At 47.7% G+C, this 22,594-nt stretch overlaps 1 protein-coding gene across 2 annotated transcripts in view; it reads right to left on the reverse strand.

The window, feature by feature from the left end:
* PPARGC1B (PPARG coactivator 1 beta) overlaps positions 1-22,594 on the reverse strand; it is a 130,896-nt gene that overhangs the window by 24,505 nt on the left and 83,797 nt on the right. The window contains exons 2-4 of one of the 2 annotated variants that reach the window (XM_004384905.2): positions 12,609-12,782; positions 5,418-5,627; positions 1,145-1,261 (exon numbers count right to left, since the gene is read on the reverse strand). In XM_004384905.2, coding sequence (XP_004384962.1) covers positions 1,145-1,261; positions 5,418-5,627; positions 12,609-12,782 — 501 coding nt within the window. The remainder of the gene's footprint in view (positions 1-1,144; positions 1,262-5,417; positions 5,628-12,608; positions 12,783-22,594) is intronic. The other variant, XM_004384906.2, reaches the window with a different exon arrangement.

Raw genomic sequence — 22,594 nt, forward strand, 5'->3', positions numbered from 1 at the left:
CCACCCAGAAGCTTTCCTCCCAGTGCAAGCTGTCTCTCTGCCAGAGCGGCTATGGGTGTGCCTCATCTCTCTGGGGAGTTTACTGGTCCCCCAGAGGGCAAACAGCTGGCCTCACAAATGGGCTTGGGTGTTGCCTACTCTACAGGGTGGAAGGGGGCCTGTGTTTCAGGGGGTCAGCCAGGACCAGTAAGGCAGAGCTCCTCAGGGAGCCTGGCAAGGGAAAGGCTTCTACACTGAGCTGCGGCCAAGGGGGACCTGGGCGCCAAACCACCCCCCATTCTGACTTTGTCCCTGAGAGTGTGGAATTGTATGCCACCATCTCCTGGAAGGACAGGTGGGGCAGGTTCAGTGTAGACTGAGTATCAGGAACCCTTGGAAATCCCCTTAATAAAGCTTTCCTTGGGAGGCCGAGGCTGAGGCAGTAAAAGGGACTTGCTTTGACCTTGAGTGTTCACAACTGCTTTAAACCCTCCAATGGCTTCCCAGAAATCCAAATTCCTTACTGTGGCTCCCACAGCCCACCATGATCTGGGTCCTGCTTTCATGGGTCTGTACCCTCCCTGCTAGCTCCAGCACCAGCCTCCTTTCTGTTTCTTTAACCTGTCAGGCGCCTACTCTTCGCCAGGAATGCTCCCCCTACCCCCACTCCCTATACCGGAGCACGACTGGCTCCTCCTCATCCCTCACTCTCAGCTGGCAGGTCACCTCCTCTGGGAGGCCTCCCTGATGACCCCATCTCCCACCCTCCCAGCCCTGCTCACTTTCTAGCTCTTCACCCTAGTCAGTTAATCATCTTTTAAATGTTTTTATATTTCAGCCTGTAACCCCACTAGAACATAAGCCCCATGAGGGCACACCACATCTTCCTTGTCCCTGTTCGAATGCAGTGCCTGACATATAGAAAGCTCTTGGCCAAAAATTTTAAAAGTGTGTAGCAAAGTCCGAGGATGTTTCTAGAACCCCAAATTGGGCTGGGTCTGAAGAAGGAATGCCCATTACATCAACTACAAGGGGTGTGTGAGGAGCAAGAAGAGATGCTGGAAGCTGATTAAAGAACTTGATGACCCCTAACAGAAGCTGAAGGCTGCAGCCCTCAGAAGCTACCTGGGGCCCCGGGCAGATTTTTGGGCAGGTGAAGAAATACCTTAACACAAGGCCGCTGACTTTTGGACCTTGGGCCTGCCAGCCGCCAGGTGTTCCCTTCCTTCTGGATGTCAGAGCTTGGCGTCAGGGAGGATGTGGCAAGGAGCAGCTTCTGCAGCTGAAGGAGAGGCAGAGAGGAGAGGAGCTCAGGCTGATCCACAGCCAGGAAGGGCTTCAAACCAGTTCCTTCTGGTTCGAACCCCTGAGTAACATGAATAGGCAAAAAGGGGAATCAGCTAGAATCCCATATCAAAGAATCATTTTGGTACCCAACCTTCCAGACTTTGTGTGTATATACAGTGAAACCTGTGACAGCTGGCACTCGATGGGATTGCTCTGATTTTCTGGGTCTCAGAAGTTTTCCACCTTTGACAGGGTACAGTCTTGCCATTTCTTTTCATCATTCTCCGTTAGTGGAAAATATGTGAGTTTTCCGTCTCTGACAGGTTTCTGCCTTACACAGGCTCTGGCTTTCGCAGGTTTTACTGTACCACAAGCATATGCAGAGCATTCTGATAGACTATATATATAATATTTTAACAAGTAGAATAGACAGATGTTACCTAAGACCTGTTTGGGTTTCTCCAAGTCACAGGTGTTCTCTTGCTATTAATTCCAAAAAGGATTTACATTTTATTGGGATACCTGTGTTTGGGATTGCCAGACAATCTGCTTTCTGCCCTCAGTATTTTGGGAACATTATCCTAGGTCATTCAATGCCCTCCCTGTGTTCTTCCTGTGGTGACCAGGGTCAGAGTGTGGTGGTCCTGAGACCAGCTCTGTGCCCAGGTCTCTCCCCACAAAGTGGTTCACCATGTACTCTGGATGTGGGGCTTTGAACCAGTTCGTTCTGGTTCAAACCCGATATTACCTTAAAAATTAACATCTTAAATTTCAAAAGTAATGATTGAAAATGGTGGAGGTGGGGGAACCCTATTGCAAATACTGAAGGGTGGACAATTAAAAGCAAGTCTCCCTCCCACCCCAGATCCTCTTTCTCCCTCCCAGAGGCACCCACCATAACCCACTTTCTTGCAAACCTAACACAAGATAAGCTTTGATTATACAAAGATATATTATTATATTACATTATACAAGGGTTATACAAGGATACAGCCTCTCCAACCTACTCAGTTATTTTTACACAAATGGAAGCTTGTCTGACTTTTCAAATTTTTTATAGAAACTATTAAGACTATTGGAACTCTGGTGGCACAGTGTTCAGAACTAGGCTGCTAACCAAAAGGTCGGCAGTTCGAATCCACCAGCCATTCTTGGAAACCCTATGGGGCAGTTCTACTCTGTCCTGTACAGTCACTATAAGTTGGAATTGACTTGATGGCAATGAGTTTTTTTTTTTTTTTTTGTATTAAGACTATTACTAGAGACTACTGAGTTTCTGATAGAAAAAGAATAAAGTGATCTTGTTAAATAAAAGTTATTTATCTAACTGAATATTTTTATTCTAAGGTGGGGAAACCAAGGCCCAGAGAGGCGAGGGACTTGTCAAAACACAAAACACATGCATGACGTGTCAGGGGTGAGCCTGCCCCTGTTCCGGCTGGGCTGCCTCTGCCTCTGAGGGCAGGTGCACACAAACGGTCTCTAAGCCGAGGGAGCAGAAGCTGAGTGCATCTGGAAGTTCCACCAGCAACCCTACCACAGCCAAAGGTGAGAACAAGGTGAGAAACATAATGGGTTTTTACTACAGCATCAAGTGTTTCTTCGGGGGACATACCACCCCAAAGCACCCGAGCCAGGAGCGCCAAAGGCCCAGGAACCAGAAAAAAGGCCAGTCCACACTCTCCCTAGGAGCTAGGATTCCCCCTTCTAGGGTCTCAGGGGTCTGTGGTTCTCTGACTTTGGAGAGGAAAATGATCCGTGGACTGGAGAACGGAGACCCAGTTCTGGCCCCAGCTCAGCCCCAACTCACTGCGAGAGCTCGGTGAAGTCCTTTCCCGCTCTCTGGGCCTTGGTTTCTCCGTTGTACAATGGGGGGTGGAGGGGAAGAGGGAGTAGACTAAATGAATAGATCTAAACCTTTCTTTTTTTTTTTTTAAGGAATCCCTCTAAGAATACAATAAAAGCTGCTGACCTCAGAAAAATGCACAGATATGTCCATGGGTCCAGATTAAGAATTTAGGGGCTAGATAACTTCTCAGAGCCTTTCTAGAACTTTACCAGTATGCTGAGAGTCTACACAGTGAGTCTTTTTGCCCAGTGCCTGAAACCAGAACTTCAAACTGGTTCATTCGGTTCAAACCCCTGCTGAGAATTTGCATTTCCACCCCAGATATATTGAATCAGAATCTACGGTTTAACAAGATTCCCAGGTGATTCTTCTGTTATAACTTCTTGGGAACTTGTTAGAAGTGCAAATTCTCAGCAAACTGGTTTGAAGCCCTGCTTGAAACACAAGTGCTCAATAAATGCGTGTGGAATGAATGAAAGCAGAGTCTAAGGCATGGGAGAGAAATAACATTTCACCAGTAGGGGTCGCTCTTTGCCTCTTGAACGTTTGGTCCCTCTCTAGAGGCCCCGTGCAGAAATGGCACTGAGAATTATTGTTGTTGATACTACTACTAACTGCAGTGCCAGTACTACTACTCAGCTGGCATTTATTGAGCAACTTCTATGTGCCGGGCACTGCAGTAAGTGCTTTACATGCTGTCATCCTCCTAACATCCTTTGAGATGGACACTATTACTAACCCCATCTTATAAATCAGGAAGCTAGGCTTATGTTCCAGGCCTAAGGAACACACAACTGCTCATTGGTGGGGCTGGGATCACAGGCTGTCTGATTCCAGTCTGAAAGGAAGCAGGAGCCACAATATGGGAATGAAAATATTTTCATGCCCAGCATACAGGGGCTTAATAAATAATTTTTCACACTACTTTGGGAAACCTGAGGGCAGTGGGAAACCAGGAAAAGGGTTCTGAACCAGGAACCAGAATACCTGGGCTCTAGTCCGGTTGGCACACTGACTTGCTAAGTGACTATGGGAGAGTCCCTCCCCATTCTGGGCCTCAGTTTTCCCAGAGTTGATAGCCACTAAGGGCCTTTCCAGCGCAAACTCTGCATGACCTAAGAACCTTCTCAGCTCCAACAAGCTAATTTTCCAGCTGAGTCCTGCCAGCCCCAAGGAGTTCCAAGGTGAAGAGCCCAAGATAGACTGAGCAAAGCCCAGACTTCTTACTCCATGATGTCTTGCCTTGGGGTAGAGGGCAACTGCTCTCAGCAGTTTTGAGGGTATAGGTCCCTTTGAGAATCCAGTAAAAGCTGAAAGCCTAGACTTCTTACTCCATGATGTCTTGCCTTGGGGTAGAGGGCAACTGCTCTCAGCAATTTTGGGGGTACAGGTCCCTTTGAGAATCCAATAAAAGCTGAAAGCTGATTCTCCATGCACATTTCCACATTCCACATACACCCATACAGACAGCATTGAATTTTTTTTGCTGGTTGGATTGTAAACCGGTATAACCTCTTTGGAGGGCACTCTGGAAGCACCTGCTGAAACTGAAAATTAATGTATTTGTAGACCCAAGAATCCCATTTCTAGGAATTTGTCCACTTACGTGTGATTGCAACACTGTTGTGACAATGGACGAGTTGAAACAACACAAACATCCGTCAACAGGGGCTGGCTAAATGAATTGTGGTACATCCTTACAAAGAAATACTACGCAGCCAACAAAAAGGATAAAACGGAGCTAAGCAGGCTCATCTGGAAGAGTTTCCAAGACACATGGAAAACTCAGAAAAGCAAGGTGCAGAACATGTATAATGGAAGTTCCCATTTGTAGTTAAAAAAAAAAAGTGTAATAGGAAAGTCACATTAACAGATCAGTAACCACCGGCTACCTCTGGGGAAGGAAAAAGCAATTGTGAGGGGGCAGGTAGGTTTTGCTTTGTACCATCTACAATTCCTTCTTGATTTTTGCCACATGGGTGTATAATCTTTAGAAAAAAATGTTCGCATGTAATTTCAAGGGTTTAACATAGAACAAAGGTTGACCCATGCAATCCCAAAGGGCCTACAGAATCCAGGTGAAAGCCCTCTGTAGTTCATCCAGCTTTACAGGTGGGAAAGGAGACACCGAGGGAGGTCTCCCACTCCCAGCCCAAGGATCTCTGCTGCAAACCAGGTTGCCAGTGACACACAGGGACCCCTATGGGGCTGGGGCTGATTTCTCTGCACCCACAACCCCTACAACCAGACACAAAACCCTAGGCCATCACCACCACTCCAGCAGCTAGATATAGGTTCTTACCAGTGAGAGCTCATCCTCCTCAGGGGTTGGGGCCAGGGGCGTCTCCAGGGAGGGGCTGGGGGGCGCAGACGAGGGGGCAGGTGAAGCTGAGGAGGGTGTGTCGCCACCGTCCAGGGCCGGGAAGGCAGCCAGACCCACGTCATCTTCGGGGATGTCGTCCAGGGTCTTGGTGAGTTCTGCCAGGAGGGCCTCATTCTCACTGTCGATGATCTGAAGTGAGGACCATGGGTGGACAGAAAAGGTGGAAAGGGAGAGATTGTTAGTTGGAACCACGGACTCAGCCGTCTCAAGGAGGAAACCGGTTTTGCACACACAGCTGCACCACCATTACCCTCCTGCCAACACACCGCCACTGCCCCAGATCTGCTGTGTATTCCTGGGATAGTAGATGTTCAATAAATGTGTTATCGACTCCAAGAACCACAGAATTCTAGATCCCACTGCTTCTAGGTGATGATGGAGAGGACCTTGCCCTGAAAGCCCAGTTTTAGTTCTGTTACTCATCAGGCTGTGACCCTGGGTACAGGGCTGTCCTAAATGACACCTGCCCCTCCACCAAGGACAGCAGCCAGCCCCTTGGACACAGCACTTTGGCCACCTAAGGCTGGTCTACCCCACCAGTAAGAGCATCCCACTGCAGGTGCCAGCCCCTTTGACCTCAGGCCCAGGCAATGTGGAGGGCAGAAGCTTCAGTGTTCAACCATGATAGTGACAAATACAGCATAATAAAACAGCTACCATTCCCTGTGGTGTCCGGGCCTTACCTGCCCCATTCCCTCATGGAGAGGCAGCTCATGTGGTGGTTAAGCTCTGGAGCCTGGGGTTAAATCCCAGCTCGGGCACTTACCAACCCTGAGTTCTTGGGCAAGTTATAGTTTTCTCATCTGTCAAATGGGATAATATACCTATACCCCGTAAGGTTATACCCATTGCCATCAAGTTGATTCTGACTCATAAGTGAGTTAATATACGTAAAATGCTTGGGAAATAGTGTCTGATACATAATAAGCACTCATTACTACTACTATTTGGTAGTCCCTGGGTGGTGCAAACAGTTAACATGTTTGGCTGCTAACCAAAAGGTTGGAGGTTTGAGTCTACCCAGAGGCACCTCAGAAGAAAGGCCTGGCAATCTACTTCCAAAAAATCAGCCATTGAAAACCCTATGGAGCACAGTTCTACTCTGACTCACAAGGGCTCACCATGAGTCGGAATCAATTTGACAGCAACTGGTTTTTACTACTATGGCTGCTGCTGTGATGATGAAGATTCCTGCTGTGATGATGATGGTGGTGGTGGTGGCGGCAATTCCTCCTCCTTCCCCTAACATACATGTACTGAATGGCTACTCCGGGTGTGGTCTCATGCTGAGCACTGGTGATTCAGTATGGTAAGTCTGATATGCCCGTGTCCTCATGGAACTTACACTCGAGTGGAGAATGGAGTAAACAGGTGAACAAAGACCATTTCAGAGAGAAGGGCTGGAAAGAAAATAAAAGGAAGCTGTCATGGAGAATAAGAACGTGAGGAAGATTTGCAGGCTACTTAGGGCAGTCAAGTAGGCTTCTCTGAGCAGCTGATACTGAAACTGAAGCCTGAAAGATGAGAAGCAACATCCAGGCAAAGGGCTGAGGAACAAGGATTCCAAGCAGAGGAATTCCAGTGCAAAGGCCTGGGGCCAAGAGCTTGAAGGATGAAAGAAAAGAAAGAAGGCTTTGTAAATATTGCCTTGGGGAACCTCACCACAACCCCTGTGAGGGTGGTGCTATTGTAATCTCCATTTTGCAGGTGAGGAAACTGAGGCACATGGAGGTTCAGCAACTTGTCCAGGGTCACATAGCAAACAAAGGGAAGGGCCAGGACTTGTACAAGCACACCATGCACAGATGAACCAAGGCTCTTCCTTCTCTGATGGTCTTAGATCTATAACCCGCGTCAGTGTGCACCCCCACATCACCCATATATACACCCCCAGGCTACCACAGACACCAACCCACGGCCCCCTACACTCAGCCCTACCCTCAGCCCTAAAGCCAGCGGCCCTGGAGCCCAGAGATCACACCGCTTCTGCATGATGCCCTGAGCGCCTCATTTAGTAAACTCCGGCTCTCGGCCCATTCTAGCAGAAGGCACTTTCTGTCACATGATGCCTCCCCAGCACTCATTCCCATCCCAAGTCAGGCTGTTATCCTTTCCTCAGGAAGTTCATCTGAAATACGTGTCTCGTGACTGCCTTTTGGCTGCACTAAATCTGTTCCAGGCCTTGTAGTCGGAGCGGCAGCTGAGTAATTCCAAGGGGGGGACTCGGGGAGAGAAGAACAAACGTGTTTGTCATTTTTGGAACAGTGCTAAGAATAAAAGAAAGGTCGAAAGAAGTTTAGGGGTGGGCCTGACCCAGGCCCCAGGGATGGGAGCTCAACGACCAATCCGGACCCATTGATTCTGGCTGTAGAATGTAATGAGGCTCCCTTGGCTGCCTAGGCTACCCGCAGGCCTCCCTCAACTCTCAGGCCAGACCTCCAACCCTGCATTCCCGGAACAAGTTGTCCAGCCTGATGGGAGTTAAGATCCTGGAACTGGGGGCTCAATGACCACTCTTGGGACTGACCACGTGGGACTCTACCACTGACTGGGTGACCTTGGGCAAGCCATTTCCCTGGCCAGCTTCCCTCCCATTATGGTGAAGGCCAAGTCTTGAAGTGCTGATAAAACTGTTTTGTAGAGTGCTCTTGTCCTAGCTCAGGGCCTGGGGCATGGGAGGCACCCAAACAGATTTGTTGAATGGAAGAATGAATAAACAAAACAATGACCTCTGGCAACGGAGAGAGACTGAGAAGAGTTTCTCAAAGAACACATTCTAGAAAGAATGCAGAATAGCACTGACCAGGCTAGGATGAAATGAGAATTCCCTTTCACAGGGAGAGTAGCAAATGGCCCAGATATGAGTTATCACAAATATCAGAGCTAGAAGGGCCCTTAGGGATCATGTAGTAACCAGTGATTTAAACACAGGGCATGCTTGCTACTGCTTCCCGTTCCTTTGCCCATGGCAGGCATCACTAATCAATTGTGGCACCCACTCCTTCAGCGCCACCATCTTTCTTGACTTGCCACACTGCTCCAGGCAACAACTACCAATCAATTGCAGCTGGCACTCAGGAGGAACCCTAATTGCGATACTTTTAGTTCAATCCTCTCTTTTTATGGACTGGGGAAAATGAAGCCCCAGGGAGGGAAGAGGCTTGTCAAGGTCATCCAGCAAGCCAGTGGTGAGATCAAGGACTAGAACCCAGGACTTACAGAATAACACTTCCTGAGACCTCACCAAGGGTCCATCAGGCTGGGTGGAAACAAAAATAACTAACAGAAGCCCTCGCCCTTCTCCCCCACTCTTCCCTGGGTGGGTCCAGCTTCAGAGGAGCCAGGCAGGGTTTGAGGCCCTAACTCTGGATGGGAAGAAGGCCCTCTCCTGCCCACAGCTGGCCCCAGCACCCTATGGTAATACATCACAGGGGAATAGAGCCACCCCTCTCCTCTTTCCGGGGCCCATCAGCTTGACTCTCTCTGCTCCGGTTAGAAACGGAGTGCAAATTAATGGAGAGTTAATCAGCTGAGGAAGGAATATTAATAGACTCAGCCCCACCCCCAACCTTCCTGAGCTGATCTCAAGCTGGAGGAAAGGAGCCCTTAAGTAATTTAAGGAAAAATGCTTCATTTTGAGGGCTCAGAGTGACTTGAAGGAATGTCACAGCGCAGAATTTAGGCTCTGAGGGCCGGAAGAACATTCAGAGATCCTCCCCTGTTCAGGGGGTTTAACTGGGCCTGGGAAACCCGGGAAAGTCAGGATCTATACATTTTTCGAGGATTAGGTACATAGCTTCCTTCAGAGTCTAAAAGGACTCAGTGACACCTCCCCCCTACCCCACACACAACAGGTTAGGAAGCACTGATATAGTCCATGTCCTGTCCTCATTCCTCCATGGGGAAACTGAGGCCCAATCAAAGGGAGCGACTTGCCCAAGGCCACACAGCAAATTGCAGCAGAACAACCGAATGTCCGCATACTCCAAAAATATTTCCTGAGTGCCTTTTGTGCCCCTGGCCCTGGGGACTCTAGGGCACACAGAGAAACTGAAGGCCATGTCCTTGTCCCCAAAGAGTCGTCAATCCTTGTCACTGAGCCTGGTTCTCCACGATCCCAGTGTGTTTCCATAGCAATGTGCCATTTATTGTTACAACACGGCTGTGATGTAGGTAGAACAGCTCTATAATTCCCACTGGCCAAATGAGGAAACTGTCCGAGCTGGTGACAAGAGGGAGGATCAGTACCTGTGACCCCTGAAACCCAGCCCAAAGTTTTGGAATGGGTCATGTCTGGCCTTTGGCAGGAAAGAAAATATTATAACCAGCTCCTTCACTCAACAAGTAGGAATTAAGTCCTTAAAATGTGGTAGGGCCCTGGGGATGAATGTCTTTTTGTCCTCAAGGAGCGCATGGTCTGAAGTGAAGGACATACACATGTGCACACACGCATACACACACATGGCTCCAGGTGGTAACACAAACACAAATGTGATGGGAGCCCATGAGAGGAAGTAACTGATCAACTGCCTTAGGAAGGGCCAACACAGGAGCTGGGCAACGAAAGATTTATTCATTTGATAAATATTTATTAAGCCCTGACAAAGTGCCAGGGACTTTGAGAATACAACAGTGAACAATGTGGACATGGCCGCATGCTCACGGAGTTTACGGTCTTGGGGGAAAGAGAGGCACGAATCAAATAACCACACGCATGGAGGGTGCATCCGTGTGTGATGAGCGGGCTGAGGACTCTGACTTCCTCACAGGGCTGTGAGCTGGGGGGCTACATCAGGCTTACTCGTGTCTAAAACCATGTCATGCACATAGCAGGACCTCCACAGGGGGTTGCTGGTGAGTCTAGCCCAGCCTCCGAGTAGGCTGGGGGCCTGAAAAGTCTAGGTGGGTACTGGTCTCTGGAGCATGCAGCATCTCAACCCCTTTCATCCATTACCTCTCTGTGACCTCAAAGCACTTTCTGGAAGGTGGCCCCCTATGAGGGAGGGAGCAGCACAGTGTAGGTACCCTCCCCAGTGGAGGAAATGGAGGTCTCTGGGTGCAGCCAGAACTAGAGCCCAGTCCTCTAACTCCTAGTCCAGAGCTCTTGCCACTGTGGCCTGTTGCCTTCATTCTCTGAATCCTCACAGGGTTAGCTGAGGGGTTTGGTGTAGTAGTGAAGGCCTTGGGTTCCTAGGTTAGAGTCTTTGCCTTGACCATTCCTGGCTATGTGACCTTCAGCAACTTACTTAACCCCTCTGAGCTTCATCTTCCTTATCTGCAAAATGGATTAGTAATACTTTTCACATAGGTTAGAAGAGTCTCAGGAAAAGTCCAAACTCCTTTCCATGGCTCACAAGGCCTTTCGTGATCTGACCCCTGCTCACCTCCTCAAAGCTACTTACTACCTTTCAGCCCTACTCTTCCTCCAGCACATGAAGCCTTTCCTGCTTCATGGCTTTGCACTTAACTGCTTTCTCTGCCTGGAACGCTCAGCCCCTGCTCTTTGATCTTCCTGTGGCTGCCTCTTTCCCATCTTCCCACTACTAGCTGAATGTCTTCTCCTCAGAGAGGCCTTCTCTGACCACCAGCCTTTAGGTTCTTTTCCCATCCCCAGGTTGATGGCTTTCTGTGCACTTGTCACAAGTGACCACTGTTTCTTTATATATTTATTGCTAAGGAAAGTCTCCCCCTCTAGACTGTAAAGTCCACTGATGGATGCAGTGCCTGACACACAAGGGGAGCTCAATAAACACTTCCAGAATGAATGACAAAGTCCATCAGGAGGACTACATGAGATGGTGCTCATGGCACAGCAGCACAGCATCTGGCCTGCAGTAAGTTGTTGTTGGAAAGCAGTGGTAGTTCAGCTTCCATGCAGGAGACCTGGTTTGATTCCTGGCCAATGCACCTCATCCGCAGCCAACACCTATCTATTAGTGGAGGCTTGCATGTTGCTATGATGTGGAACAGTTTCTAGCGGAGCTTCCTGACTCCGCTTGACTAGGAAGAAAGGCCTGGCGATCTACTTCCGAAAACCCTATAGATCACAATGTCCAACCTACAACCGATCATGGGGATGGCACAGGACTGGGCGATGTTTTGTTTCATTGTGCCTGGCGTTGCTGTGAACTGGGAGCCAAGTCGATGGCAGCTAACAACAACAACAAGTTGTTATCATTATTATAAGATTGCCCGGTAGGCACAGGGAGCTATGGCTTTTACCCTCAATCTTCACAGAGGAGGAAATTTCAAGAAAAGAGTAATGAATCTCCATGTACCCATCACGTATCAGCTTCAACATGGTTGATCTTACTTCATCTATTACCCTCCACGACCCCCACACACACATACGTGCATGCACACACACACACACACACACACACACACACACACACACACACAAACGCACACAAAGCTTGCTTTACTCGGAAGCACATCCCAGTGTATTATTCCATATAAGAGGCCTTCTGAAAGGAAATATCAACCATCACGTGTGCCTAAGGCCTGGGCATGGGGCACAGAGGGTCACGAGAGGCTCTGCCTCTATTTAATGGACCTCTGGTTGCATCTGAAAACTGGAGATAACGGTACTACTCACTGAGAGTTGCTGAGAGAATCAAACGCATGAATACGTACAATGTCCTGCCACAGAGCAGTTGCTCAGTAAATGTGAGTCATTCGAATTATGGTGTCGTCATGGTTATAAAGTCTGGCTCAGGAGGCAGGCAGACTGGCTGAATCCAATGCAGCTACTGAGAAGACAAATGACTTTAACTTCTCCAAGCCTCTGTTTCCCCCCATTTCACATCCCCCTGTACCATGGGGGAAATGATCGCGCCTGCCTCACAGAGTTGTGATGAAGATTCAATGAACTAATATAGGGAATAGAGAACTTAGACCCCAGCTTGGCCCACAGAGGGGCTCAGTGCTGACTGCAAGGCATAGAGACCACAGTTCTTCCCAGGCCTCACTTTATAGAGGCTTGGCAAGGGCGCGAAAGCTGCCCAAGATCACAAAGAATCAGGTGCAGATCCAGGACAAGAACCAGGGCCCAAAGAGCTTTGGCAGGTGAGGGGACTTCTTCGCATGAACAGGTGGTGGAGGACGTACCTGGAAGAGCTCGGAGTCATCGGGGCTGTACTGGTTGGGTTCTGTCTCAGAGTTCTCCGGGCACCACTGCAGCTCCCCGAAGCAGGTGGTCGAGTCGAAGTCACTGGCATCCAGCTGGGAGAGGTCGAGCTCTGGAAAGTCAGCACAGAGTTGCTCTTCCCCAGACCCTCCAACCTGAGGAGACAGGAAGGAAGGAAGAAAGCAGGTCAGAGCTGAGCCTGGCTAGACCCAACAAGGACCCCTTACTCACAATGCAAAGAGCACAGAACCTCAGCTGCCCTTGGCCAAGGCCTGATTTTGCAGCTCAACCAAGAAATGCAAATGTCTGCCCTGTCCCTCTTCCCTTTAGTCATGCTGCAATTGTTGAGTCTACCAAGTTCTAGGAGCTAAGCCAGGCCCTGGTAATAGAAATCTTCCTATCACTTTTGCCCTCCTTCTTTGTACTCCCAGAAATCCCTCAACGCCCTGCCCATATGGTACTTCTTTTCTTTTACCAGAACTCTTTTGTTGAAAGCCTATTAGAGACTGTATACAGAGTTACTACTTTACATAACTGCCTCCACCTAAAAGGGCATTTCTTGAAGTCAACAATCCCTCTATATTAATAATTAAACAACCACAACCAAAAAAAAAAAAAAGAGGTAATAGTAATAATGGCTAACATTATTGAGTGATTACTATGTTCTGGAAAAGCACTCACCCATGTTCTCAGGGATTTTATAGGAATGTTCACTGAAGTGCTGTTAGTAATGGCTAAAATATGGAAGACCACTCATCAGTAAGGCTATGGGTAAATAAAACTATATCTTAACTGAAGTCCAGGATATCACAGAATACCACGGCACTGTTGAAAAGAATGAGGCAGAGCTATGTGTTCTCCAAGACATGTTAAATGAAAAACCAAGTTGTAGAATATCAGCATGTAGAACATTATCCCACATGTGTAAAGAGAATGAAATAAAATCAAACTACACATTTCTCTTTGTACAATAATACGTATGCAAACGCACAGGAAAAGATCTGGAAGGTTAGACATCCACCTGACAGGGATGATAAAGTGATGGAGGGGCAGGTGGAAGGGAGTCACGGGGGAATCTGGCAACAGTATTATCTGGATCAATGGTTCTCAAAGTGAGGTCCCACGACCAGTGGCATCAGCATCACCGGAGAACTTGCTGGAAATGCAAATTCTCAGGCCCCACCCCAGACCTACTGACTCAGGTGACCAGTGTCTCACTCCGAACTCCCAAGTTTAACAGCCACCAAAAGAAGTGTTGCCCTGCAGATCTTCAGAGGTAGTCTGGGTTGGGAGGATGACACAGAAATAGAATACGGTAATAAAGAAGGTTGGCCCTGGGCTCTGGCAGACCTGAATTATATATAATCCTCACTCACCAGCTGTGAGACCTTGGGCAAGTTCCTTCACCTCTGTGAGGCTCAACTGTGTCATCTGTAAAATGTATGGTTACTGTGAAGATTACATAAATGGGCAATGGGATAGCCTGGCCTAGTAAGCACTCGATAAATGTCAGCTAAGCTAACAGCAATGGTCACAAACAACAATAAACAACCGTGCTTTACGGCAGACAGAAAAGCCAAAAACACCAAACTCATTGCCATTGAGTCGATTCTGACTCATAGCGACCCTACAGGACAGTGTAGAACTGTCCCATAGGGTTTCCAAGGAGCAGCTCGTGGATTTGAACTGCTGACCTTACAGGGGTGGAAACCAGGGCTTCAATCCCCTCAAGGAACAGGTTCAAAACCCCTACTGAGAATTTGCATTTCTAACAAGTTCCCAGGTGATGCTAATGCTGCTGGTTAGGGAGCAATTCTAGCAGAGCAGTGGTTCTCAAAATTTATTATACATAAGAATCACCTGGGGACCTTGTTAAACTATAGATTCTGATTCAGTATAGCTGGGGTGAAAATGCAAATTCTCAGCAGGAGTTCGAACCAGAACGAACCAGTTCGAAGCCCTGGTGAAAACTGCCAAAGAGAACAAAAAAAAGGCTTATCTGACACAAAAGAAATAGATTTTGCCCAGGCCTTTTCCTTAATTGTTCCCACTTACTAGGCCTCATAAATTATGAATAAATGTATATTATTAGCTCAACTTGACACAGGAAAAAGGCTTTTATCCAAATTTGGGTCAAATGTCTTAATTGGCATTTTGTAGGAATCCTGCATGCAGCGGTTCCCTCAGTGGCCGGTCCCCACTCCCAGGCTAGGCACAGTCTCCGTCCCCAGGGACAGTCCCCTACTACCCTTGCCCACAGTTATCTGCCCTCCATCTGCACTTTCTTTCTCCAACCCACATGTATTCACCAACCAGAAACACTGAGCACCAGATACTCTGATGAGGCACTATGCTGGGTGCTGGGCTACAGCCAGGCGTGACACAGACTAAACCTCTGCCCTCTTGGAGCCAACATGTTGAGGGGCAACACTACATGAGAAAAATAGCTACACAGATAAAATATGTGATTCTAAATTGTGACTGAGGCATTGATGGTTCAGTGCTGAATTCTTGCCTTCCACACGGAGGACTTGGGTTCGATTCCCGGCCAATGCACGCCATGCACAGGCACCGCCCATCTGTCAGTGGACGTTTGCATATGTTGCTATGGTGTTGAACAGGTTTCAGTGGAGCTTCTAGACTAAGACGGACTAGGAAGAAAGGTCTGGCAATCTACTTCTGAAAATTAGCAACGAAAACCCTATGAATCACCATGGTCCGAATAGCAATCGATCATGGGAATGGGCACAGGACCAGGCAGCATTTCATTCCATTGTGCATGGGTTTGCCATGAGTCAGGGAGAAGACTTCCATAACAACACTTCTGAACCTGGTTGGGGAGTCTGCAGGTGAGACAGACACAAGCACTGCCATAAGCTCCGAGTCTCTAAGGTAACCCCATCCCCCAACTAAGCCCCTGACTGTTATCTCTCCCCCTCAGCCCTACCTGTCCAATATCCTATTGCTCACCACCAGTACTCGACTGCCACCACCCCAGGGAATACTCGGGTGGATTTTTCTCAGCTGTCTCTTGGGAGCTTTTTTTTTCCTTCCGGCCCAATCAGACTGTGGCGATACAGCTGTTTTTGCCTGTTCTGGATGGACAATTGGCTTATTAATAGTTTTGGGTGATTATGAATAAGTCTATACTATTCATGTATACTTCTTTATGGAGACACATGCTTTGGTCGCTGGGTGGTGCAAATGGTTCACACTCAACTACTAACCTAAAGGTTGGTGGTTAGAACCCACCCAGGAGCACCATGGAAGAAAGGCCTGGCGATCCACTTCCATACAGATTACAGTCAAGAAAATCCTACAGGATACAGTTCTACTTTGTAACACATGGGATCACCATGGGTTGGAATCACCTCAACAGAAATGGATTTGGGTTTTTTTGTTATTGTTGTTGGGTAAATAACCTAGAATTGCTAGGTCATACAGTAAGTGTATGTGTAACTTTATACAAAGTACAAAATTGTTCTCCAAAGTGGATGTGCCATTTTACACTCCCATCAGCTGTCTGAGAGCTCCAATTGCTCCATGTCCTCACCGACACTTGGCATTGTCAGTCATTTAGCCTTTCTAGTGGGCACATTCAAGCACTTATTAAATGCTACTATGAGCCAGGCATCGTGATAGGTGCTGATATACAGTCCCTTCCTTTGTGAGTTGACATCGTAGTGGGGGAAGCAAACCAACAAGTAAGAAAACACATAAGTATTTCATTACACATTGTGTTAGCACTATGAAGGAAACACACCAGCTGTCATGGATTGAATTGTGTCCCCCCAAAATATGTATCAGTTTGGCTAGGCCATGATTCCCAGTATTGTGTGATTGTCCACCATTTTGTCATCTGATGTGATTTTCCTATATATTATAAATCCTGTCTCTACGATGTTGATAAGATGGGATTAGCAGCAGTTATGTTAATGAGGCAGGACTCAATCTATAAGACTGGACTGTGTCTTGAGCCAATCTCCTTTGAGATATAAAAGAGAGAAGTGAACAGAGAGACATGGGGACCTCATACCACCAAGAAAGCAGGACCCGGGACAGAGCATGTCCTTCAGACCCGGGGTCTCTGTGCTGAGAAGTTCTTTGACCAGGGGAAGACTGACGACAAGGACCTTCCTCCAGAGCCGACAGAGGAAGAAAGCCTTCCCCTGGAGCTAGCACCCTGAATTCAGACTTCTATCCTGCTAGATTGTGAGAGAATAAATTTCTCGTTGTTAAAGTCGTCCACTTGTGGTGTTTCTGTTATAGCAGCACTAGATAACTAAGACACCAGTGTACTGGTGGAGGACAACAGAGGGGACCTATATTAGAAAGAGGTGTCAAGAAAGTCTTCCGGAGGAGCTGCCATCTAAGTTGAGACCCAAAGGAGGGTGAGTCAGGCAAGGGAAGAGTAGGGAAGAGCCTTCTAGGCAGAGGGACCAGCAAAGGCCAAGACCCAATCCTAGAACATTTGAGGCACTGAGCAGAGGTCAGTGAGGCTGCAGTTCAGTGAGTGAGTGGGTAAGAGAAGATAACATCAGAGAGGCAGGTGAAAGCCAGATCTGGCAGGGATCGCAAAGGGTTTGGATTTTACTCCAAGTGTGATGGAGATGGGCAGCATAGAAGCCATTGTAGCCACCCAGGAGAGGGGCAGGTGACGGGGCTAGGGAGGCCCTGCTCTGATACCATAGGGGGCGTGTGGAGCAGGAGGGGGCCAAAAGCAGAGACACAGGGTGCTGGGCAGCTGGGGCCCCCCTGGCCAGCAAGGCCCCCAGTGATAAGCTCTCTGGGACCTCTTCCCACATGTTCCTGTGCCCTCATCCCTGCTCTGAGCCACCTCTGTAGGACTTGCTTCTTGGGGCTTAGAAACAACGTTTAAATCAGAGTCCCAGGCCAGCCAGGACCCAGAAGCCCTGAGAGGTTGCCCGGGCAAGTTGCTGTGGACAATCTGGGGGTCAAAAGCCCCTTCAAGAACCAGAGAAAAGCTATGGACACTTTCCCAAAAAAAATGCATGTGTGCACATGGAATTTATACTTTAATTCCAGGCCTTCCTAGACCCAGCTTAAGAACTCCTGACCTAGTTGGTCTACTACCTTCACTTTATAGATGTGGAAACTGAGGCCCAGGGAGGGTACTGGATATGTCCAGGGTCATCCAGTGAGCATCCTGCCCACAAAACCATGCCACTTCCTTTACTAAATACCCACAAAATGGCCATGACTATTACACATATTGATTACCCATAGCAGCCAGACATACTCAAAGTGTACCCAGGACATAAAAATAAAGAAACCTCAGCCTCGTGGCCTTGTCAATTAGGCCTAAGACCACTCTCTAGCTAAAAACCATTAGGCAGTGCATTAATAGTGATTTCTCTGGCCTTCTCCATATTTAGAGAGGCCTTTGAGGGGGTGTTTCAGGTGACCCAGTTCTCTTTGAAAGGTCTAAATTGAGGCCTTCTTTTCTTATTCTGTACCAGCCTCCCTCCTTAGGCCCCACCAGTGGAGCCAGGAGGTCACACCACAGAACTAATAGCCACCACTTACCGAGCACTTACTATATGCCAGGGACCATGCTAAGTGCCTTATATGCATCCTCTCATTAGATTCTTGGAGCCCCTGGGTGGTGCAAATGGTTAACATGCTTGGCTACTAGCCAAAAGGTTAGAGGTTCGAGTCCACCCAGAGGCACCTTGGAGGAAAGGCCTGGAGATCTACTTCCAAAAAGAAATCAGTCATTGAAAACCCTGCACAGTTCCACAAATGGGGTCGCCATGAGTCAGAGTTGACTCGATGGCAATTGAAAAAATATTAGATTCCTAAAACAACCCTGAGAGCTAGGTGGTACTGTTCCCATGTCAGCAATCAGGAAACCAGCCAGACTGAGTCACTTGCACAGAGTCCCAGAAAGGCGGGGCTGGATTCAAACCCAAGTCTCACTCTCTCCCTACAAAACCTTTGCTCTTAAACTTCGTCATTCTGCTTCTCAAAGTGGGAAGGAACATCCAAGACCACTTATTCCGGTCATCTCACTTATACAAGTGGAGAAACAGAGCTTAGACAAGGGCTGCGTAAGGCCCAAGTTACCAGCAAGCTGGTGGCTGAACAAGGACAGGTGTGGGGCCAAACATGCTGCGTGGTGCACCTAGCCTCATGTGGACGGCCCTCCTCTGGCCTGTCACCACATGTCTGCTCGCATCCCGCCACAGGCCCACCCTCTGTTGCCGAGCCTGTGGCGCCCACTCCCCTAGCACCACCACACACAGCCCTTCTCTGGAAGGCTGTGGCTGTCCAAAGCCAGGGAGATAAATGGCCCTGGCAGTGGGTTAATGGGGTTTTGTCCAGACTCACCTAAAGTGGCTTCATTGGAAGCCTGTGTATCTGGTTGGAAATCGATTCTCTGCTGAAGAAAGAATGCATCTTCAGGAAAAATGGGTGGCTCTACTTTCCTGGCTACAATCAGCAAATTACCTAGCTTAGTGCCTGGCCTGGAGCAGATTCTCAGAATTACTGAGTGGATGGAAGTGGCGGGGGTAGGGGCATGACGGCATAGAGCTTGGGTTCTGGGCCTGTCCAGTACTATGTGTCCTTCAGTGGGTCAGCTCCCCTCCTGGTTCCCATATGCCCCTCTGTAAAAAAGAACATAAAACTAGACAGACCCTATGGGGCTCTCCAGCTTACACATTTGATAAAATTCTGTACTTACGTAGTTTCTGAGATGCTGTGTCTGTGTCAGCTTTGGGGAAAGATTTAGGTAGAACTCAGCATTTAATGAACACATAAAAGAATGAACGAATGAATGAATCTACTGAGAGGGAGACAAAGGTGCAGAGGGAAGGACTGTCTTGACATGGAAAGAGGCCTAGACAAGCGGGACAGAAGAGTTAGGCCCTGGCTTTGCCACTAACACTAATCCTTTGGGATAAGGATATAACTTTTGGAGCCTCAGTTTCTATTGAAAAAAATGGGGATAATAAAAGAACCCTAACTTACAGGTTTTGGTAAAGATACAGTAACGTGAGTTGAGAGCCTAGCACATGTCAGGCACCCTATGAATGGTGGTCAAGGGTACAGCACTTCATGGTTCCCGAGAGATATTCACCGCTACAGTCTCACTGGCACCTTCCCAAGATGCAGGAGGTAGCCAGTGGTTAGCCATTTGATGGACGGGATAACTAAGGTTGTAGGAGTCCCTGGGTGGTGCACATGGTTAATGTGGTTGGCTGTTAACCAAAAGGTTCAAGTCCACCTAGAGGCACTTCGGAAGAAAGGTTTGGTGATGTACTTCCAAAAAATCAAACATTGAAAATTGTATGGAGCACAGTTCTACTCTGACACACATAGGGCCACCATAGTTAAGAGTTGACATGACAACTGTTTTTTTTGGAAGGGCCAAAGCTTCTGAGCTTGGCTTCTGATCTTGGCTTCTGATCCATTCCCTCAGTCCTAACCTGTAGGCTCTCTCAATCCTGTTTTCCCTCAACCTTGACCAACCACCTGATCCCAGTGCTATCACAGCTCCTGGTTTCTGTTGCTGGAAAGATTGTGCCCTGCTAGCCCGAGCACACTGCCTCTCTGGGCCTGTCCAGGATGATGGAGGGTCGGGCCCACCACCCAGGCCATACTTTCTTCCTGTCACTGCCACCTTGAGCACCCTTAGAATTTCCCTACTTGTCTTATTCATGTAGTGCTGCTATAACAGAAATACCACAAGTGGATGGCTTTAACAAAAAGAAATTTATTCTCTCACAGTTTAGGAGGCTAGAAGTCCAAATTCAGGGTGCCAGCTCCAGGGGAAGGCTTTCTCTATTGGCTCTGGAGGAACATCCTTGCCATCTATCTTCCCCTGGTCTAGGAGCTTTTCCTCGCAGGAACCCCGGAGCCAAAGGACATGCTCTTCTCTTGGTGCTTCTTTCTTGGTGTTATGAGGTCCCCCTGTCTCTCTGTTTGCTTCTCTCTTTTATATCTCAAAAAAGATTGGCTCAAGACACAACCCAATCTTGTAGATCGAGTCCTGCCTCATTAACATAACTGCCACTAATCCCATCTCATCAACATTTTAGAGAAAGGATTTACAACACGTAGGAAAATCACATCAGATGACAAACTGGTGGACAATCACACAATACTGGGAATCATGGCCCAGCCAAGCTGCAAGATATTTTGGGGGGCATAATTCAATCCATGACACTACCTCAGCTTGGCACGTCCTCCTCTGACAAGAAGTTGTACTTGATGGTCTGAGACAAATTTTCCCTTTTAAATTGCCATCAGGAATGCCCAGACCTGCCATGAGATCTGCCTCAATGGCAGGTACATGGCACTAAAGTCATAATTACCCTTCCCTCCTCTCTAGCCTGGTAGATGCCGCTAACTGATGACCGCCCTACTTCCTGATGGGCCCCAAGTCAACACAGAGCTTAATTTAAGCAGCTGCTATGTACCACTCAGAACCCCTGGTCTAGACCTAAGATCCTGTCCCTCCACTTCCCTTCTAGGCAGGAAGTGAGAGAAGTACACATGAGGTCCCCACAAAGCTATTTCATTTCACAGATGTTTTGTTTTGTTCTCATCCTACATCTGTTATTTGGCTCACCTCCCACTCATTCCCCTCCCTTAGGGGATCTTCCCTTGGGGATGCCACTCCTCACCCACACCCAGGCAGTCCAGCCTCCCCAGAGGTGAGCACAGCCTTGCCAATTAACTTGCTTCATCCGGGGGCCATAAAAACTGGTCAACTGGTTCAGAGTAGGGTGGTGTGAATGCCAAGAATTTGCTGGATCAGGGGGCTCAGCTGGTCCAATATAATTCTGGAAAGGCTGGTGGCCATCATTGCCTCCACCTGGGAAGAGCCTGCCTACAAATGAAGCCAGTGCAGGGAATGTAGAGCCAAGCAATGGAGAGAGATGGATTCCCGATAAAATAATTTAAACGCTTGGATCCAGCTGTGCCTGAAGCCAATCTATTCCTGCACTCTGCAGTGTGTGAGCCAATAAATTCCCTTTCTAGATTATGTGCCAGTTGGAGTTTCTGTCACCTATCAATGTAAAAAGTCCTGACTAATTCATCTTACATTTAAAAAAAAAAAAAAAAAAAAAATCTAATCTTCCCACTCTCTTCCAAATTAGTAGAAAACTCCTAAGGAGGCTTCTAGGAGAACAGGAGGAAGAATAACTGATCTTAGTCCCCACCGAAACACTTATAGCCTCATCTGAAATAAGACTCAGAAGCCACAAACACAAAGCTAAGCTGCAGAAAGAGTAAGTAGAAATGAACACAGATAACTATACACCAATGTTCACTGCAGCAGCACTATTCACAGTAGTAAAAAGGTGGAAACAGCCTAATGTCCACCAACAGAAGAGTGGATAAACAAAATACAGACACACAATGGAATACTACTCAGCCATAAAGAGAAATGAAGTCCTGATACATGCTACCACATGGATGAACCTTGAAAATATTATGCTGAATGAAACGAGTCAGTCACAAATATTACATGATCCCACTTATGTGAAATATCTAGAATAGGCAAATGCATACAGACAAAAGTTTATTAGTGGTTACCAGAGGTGGGAGGTAGGCGGAAGGGGTAAAGTATTACTTAGGGTACACTGAATTTCTGTTTAAAAAAAAAAAAAAACTGCCATGGAGTCCAATTCTGACTCATAGCTACCCTACAGGACAGAGAAGAACTGCCCCATAGGGTTTCCAAGGAGTGGCTGATGGATTTGGACTGCTGACCTTTTCGTTAGCAGCCAAGCTCTTACCCACTGCACCACCATGGCTCCGAGTTTCTGTTAAAGGTGCTGGAAAAATGTAGAAATGGATAGTGACGATGATTGTACAGCATGATGTCTATAATTAGTGTCACCGAATTGTACATGTAAAAAATGTCGAAATGGCAAATGTTTTGTTATATATATTTTTACCACAATTAAAAAAAAAAAAAAAAGTAGACAAAGTG

Source organism: Trichechus manatus, unplaced genomic scaffold, assembly GCF_000243295.1.
Source record: "Trichechus manatus latirostris isolate Lorelei unplaced genomic scaffold, TriManLat1.0 scaffold00130, whole genome shotgun sequence".
NCBI lineage: Eukaryota > Metazoa > Chordata > Mammalia > Sirenia > Trichechidae > Trichechus > Trichechus manatus.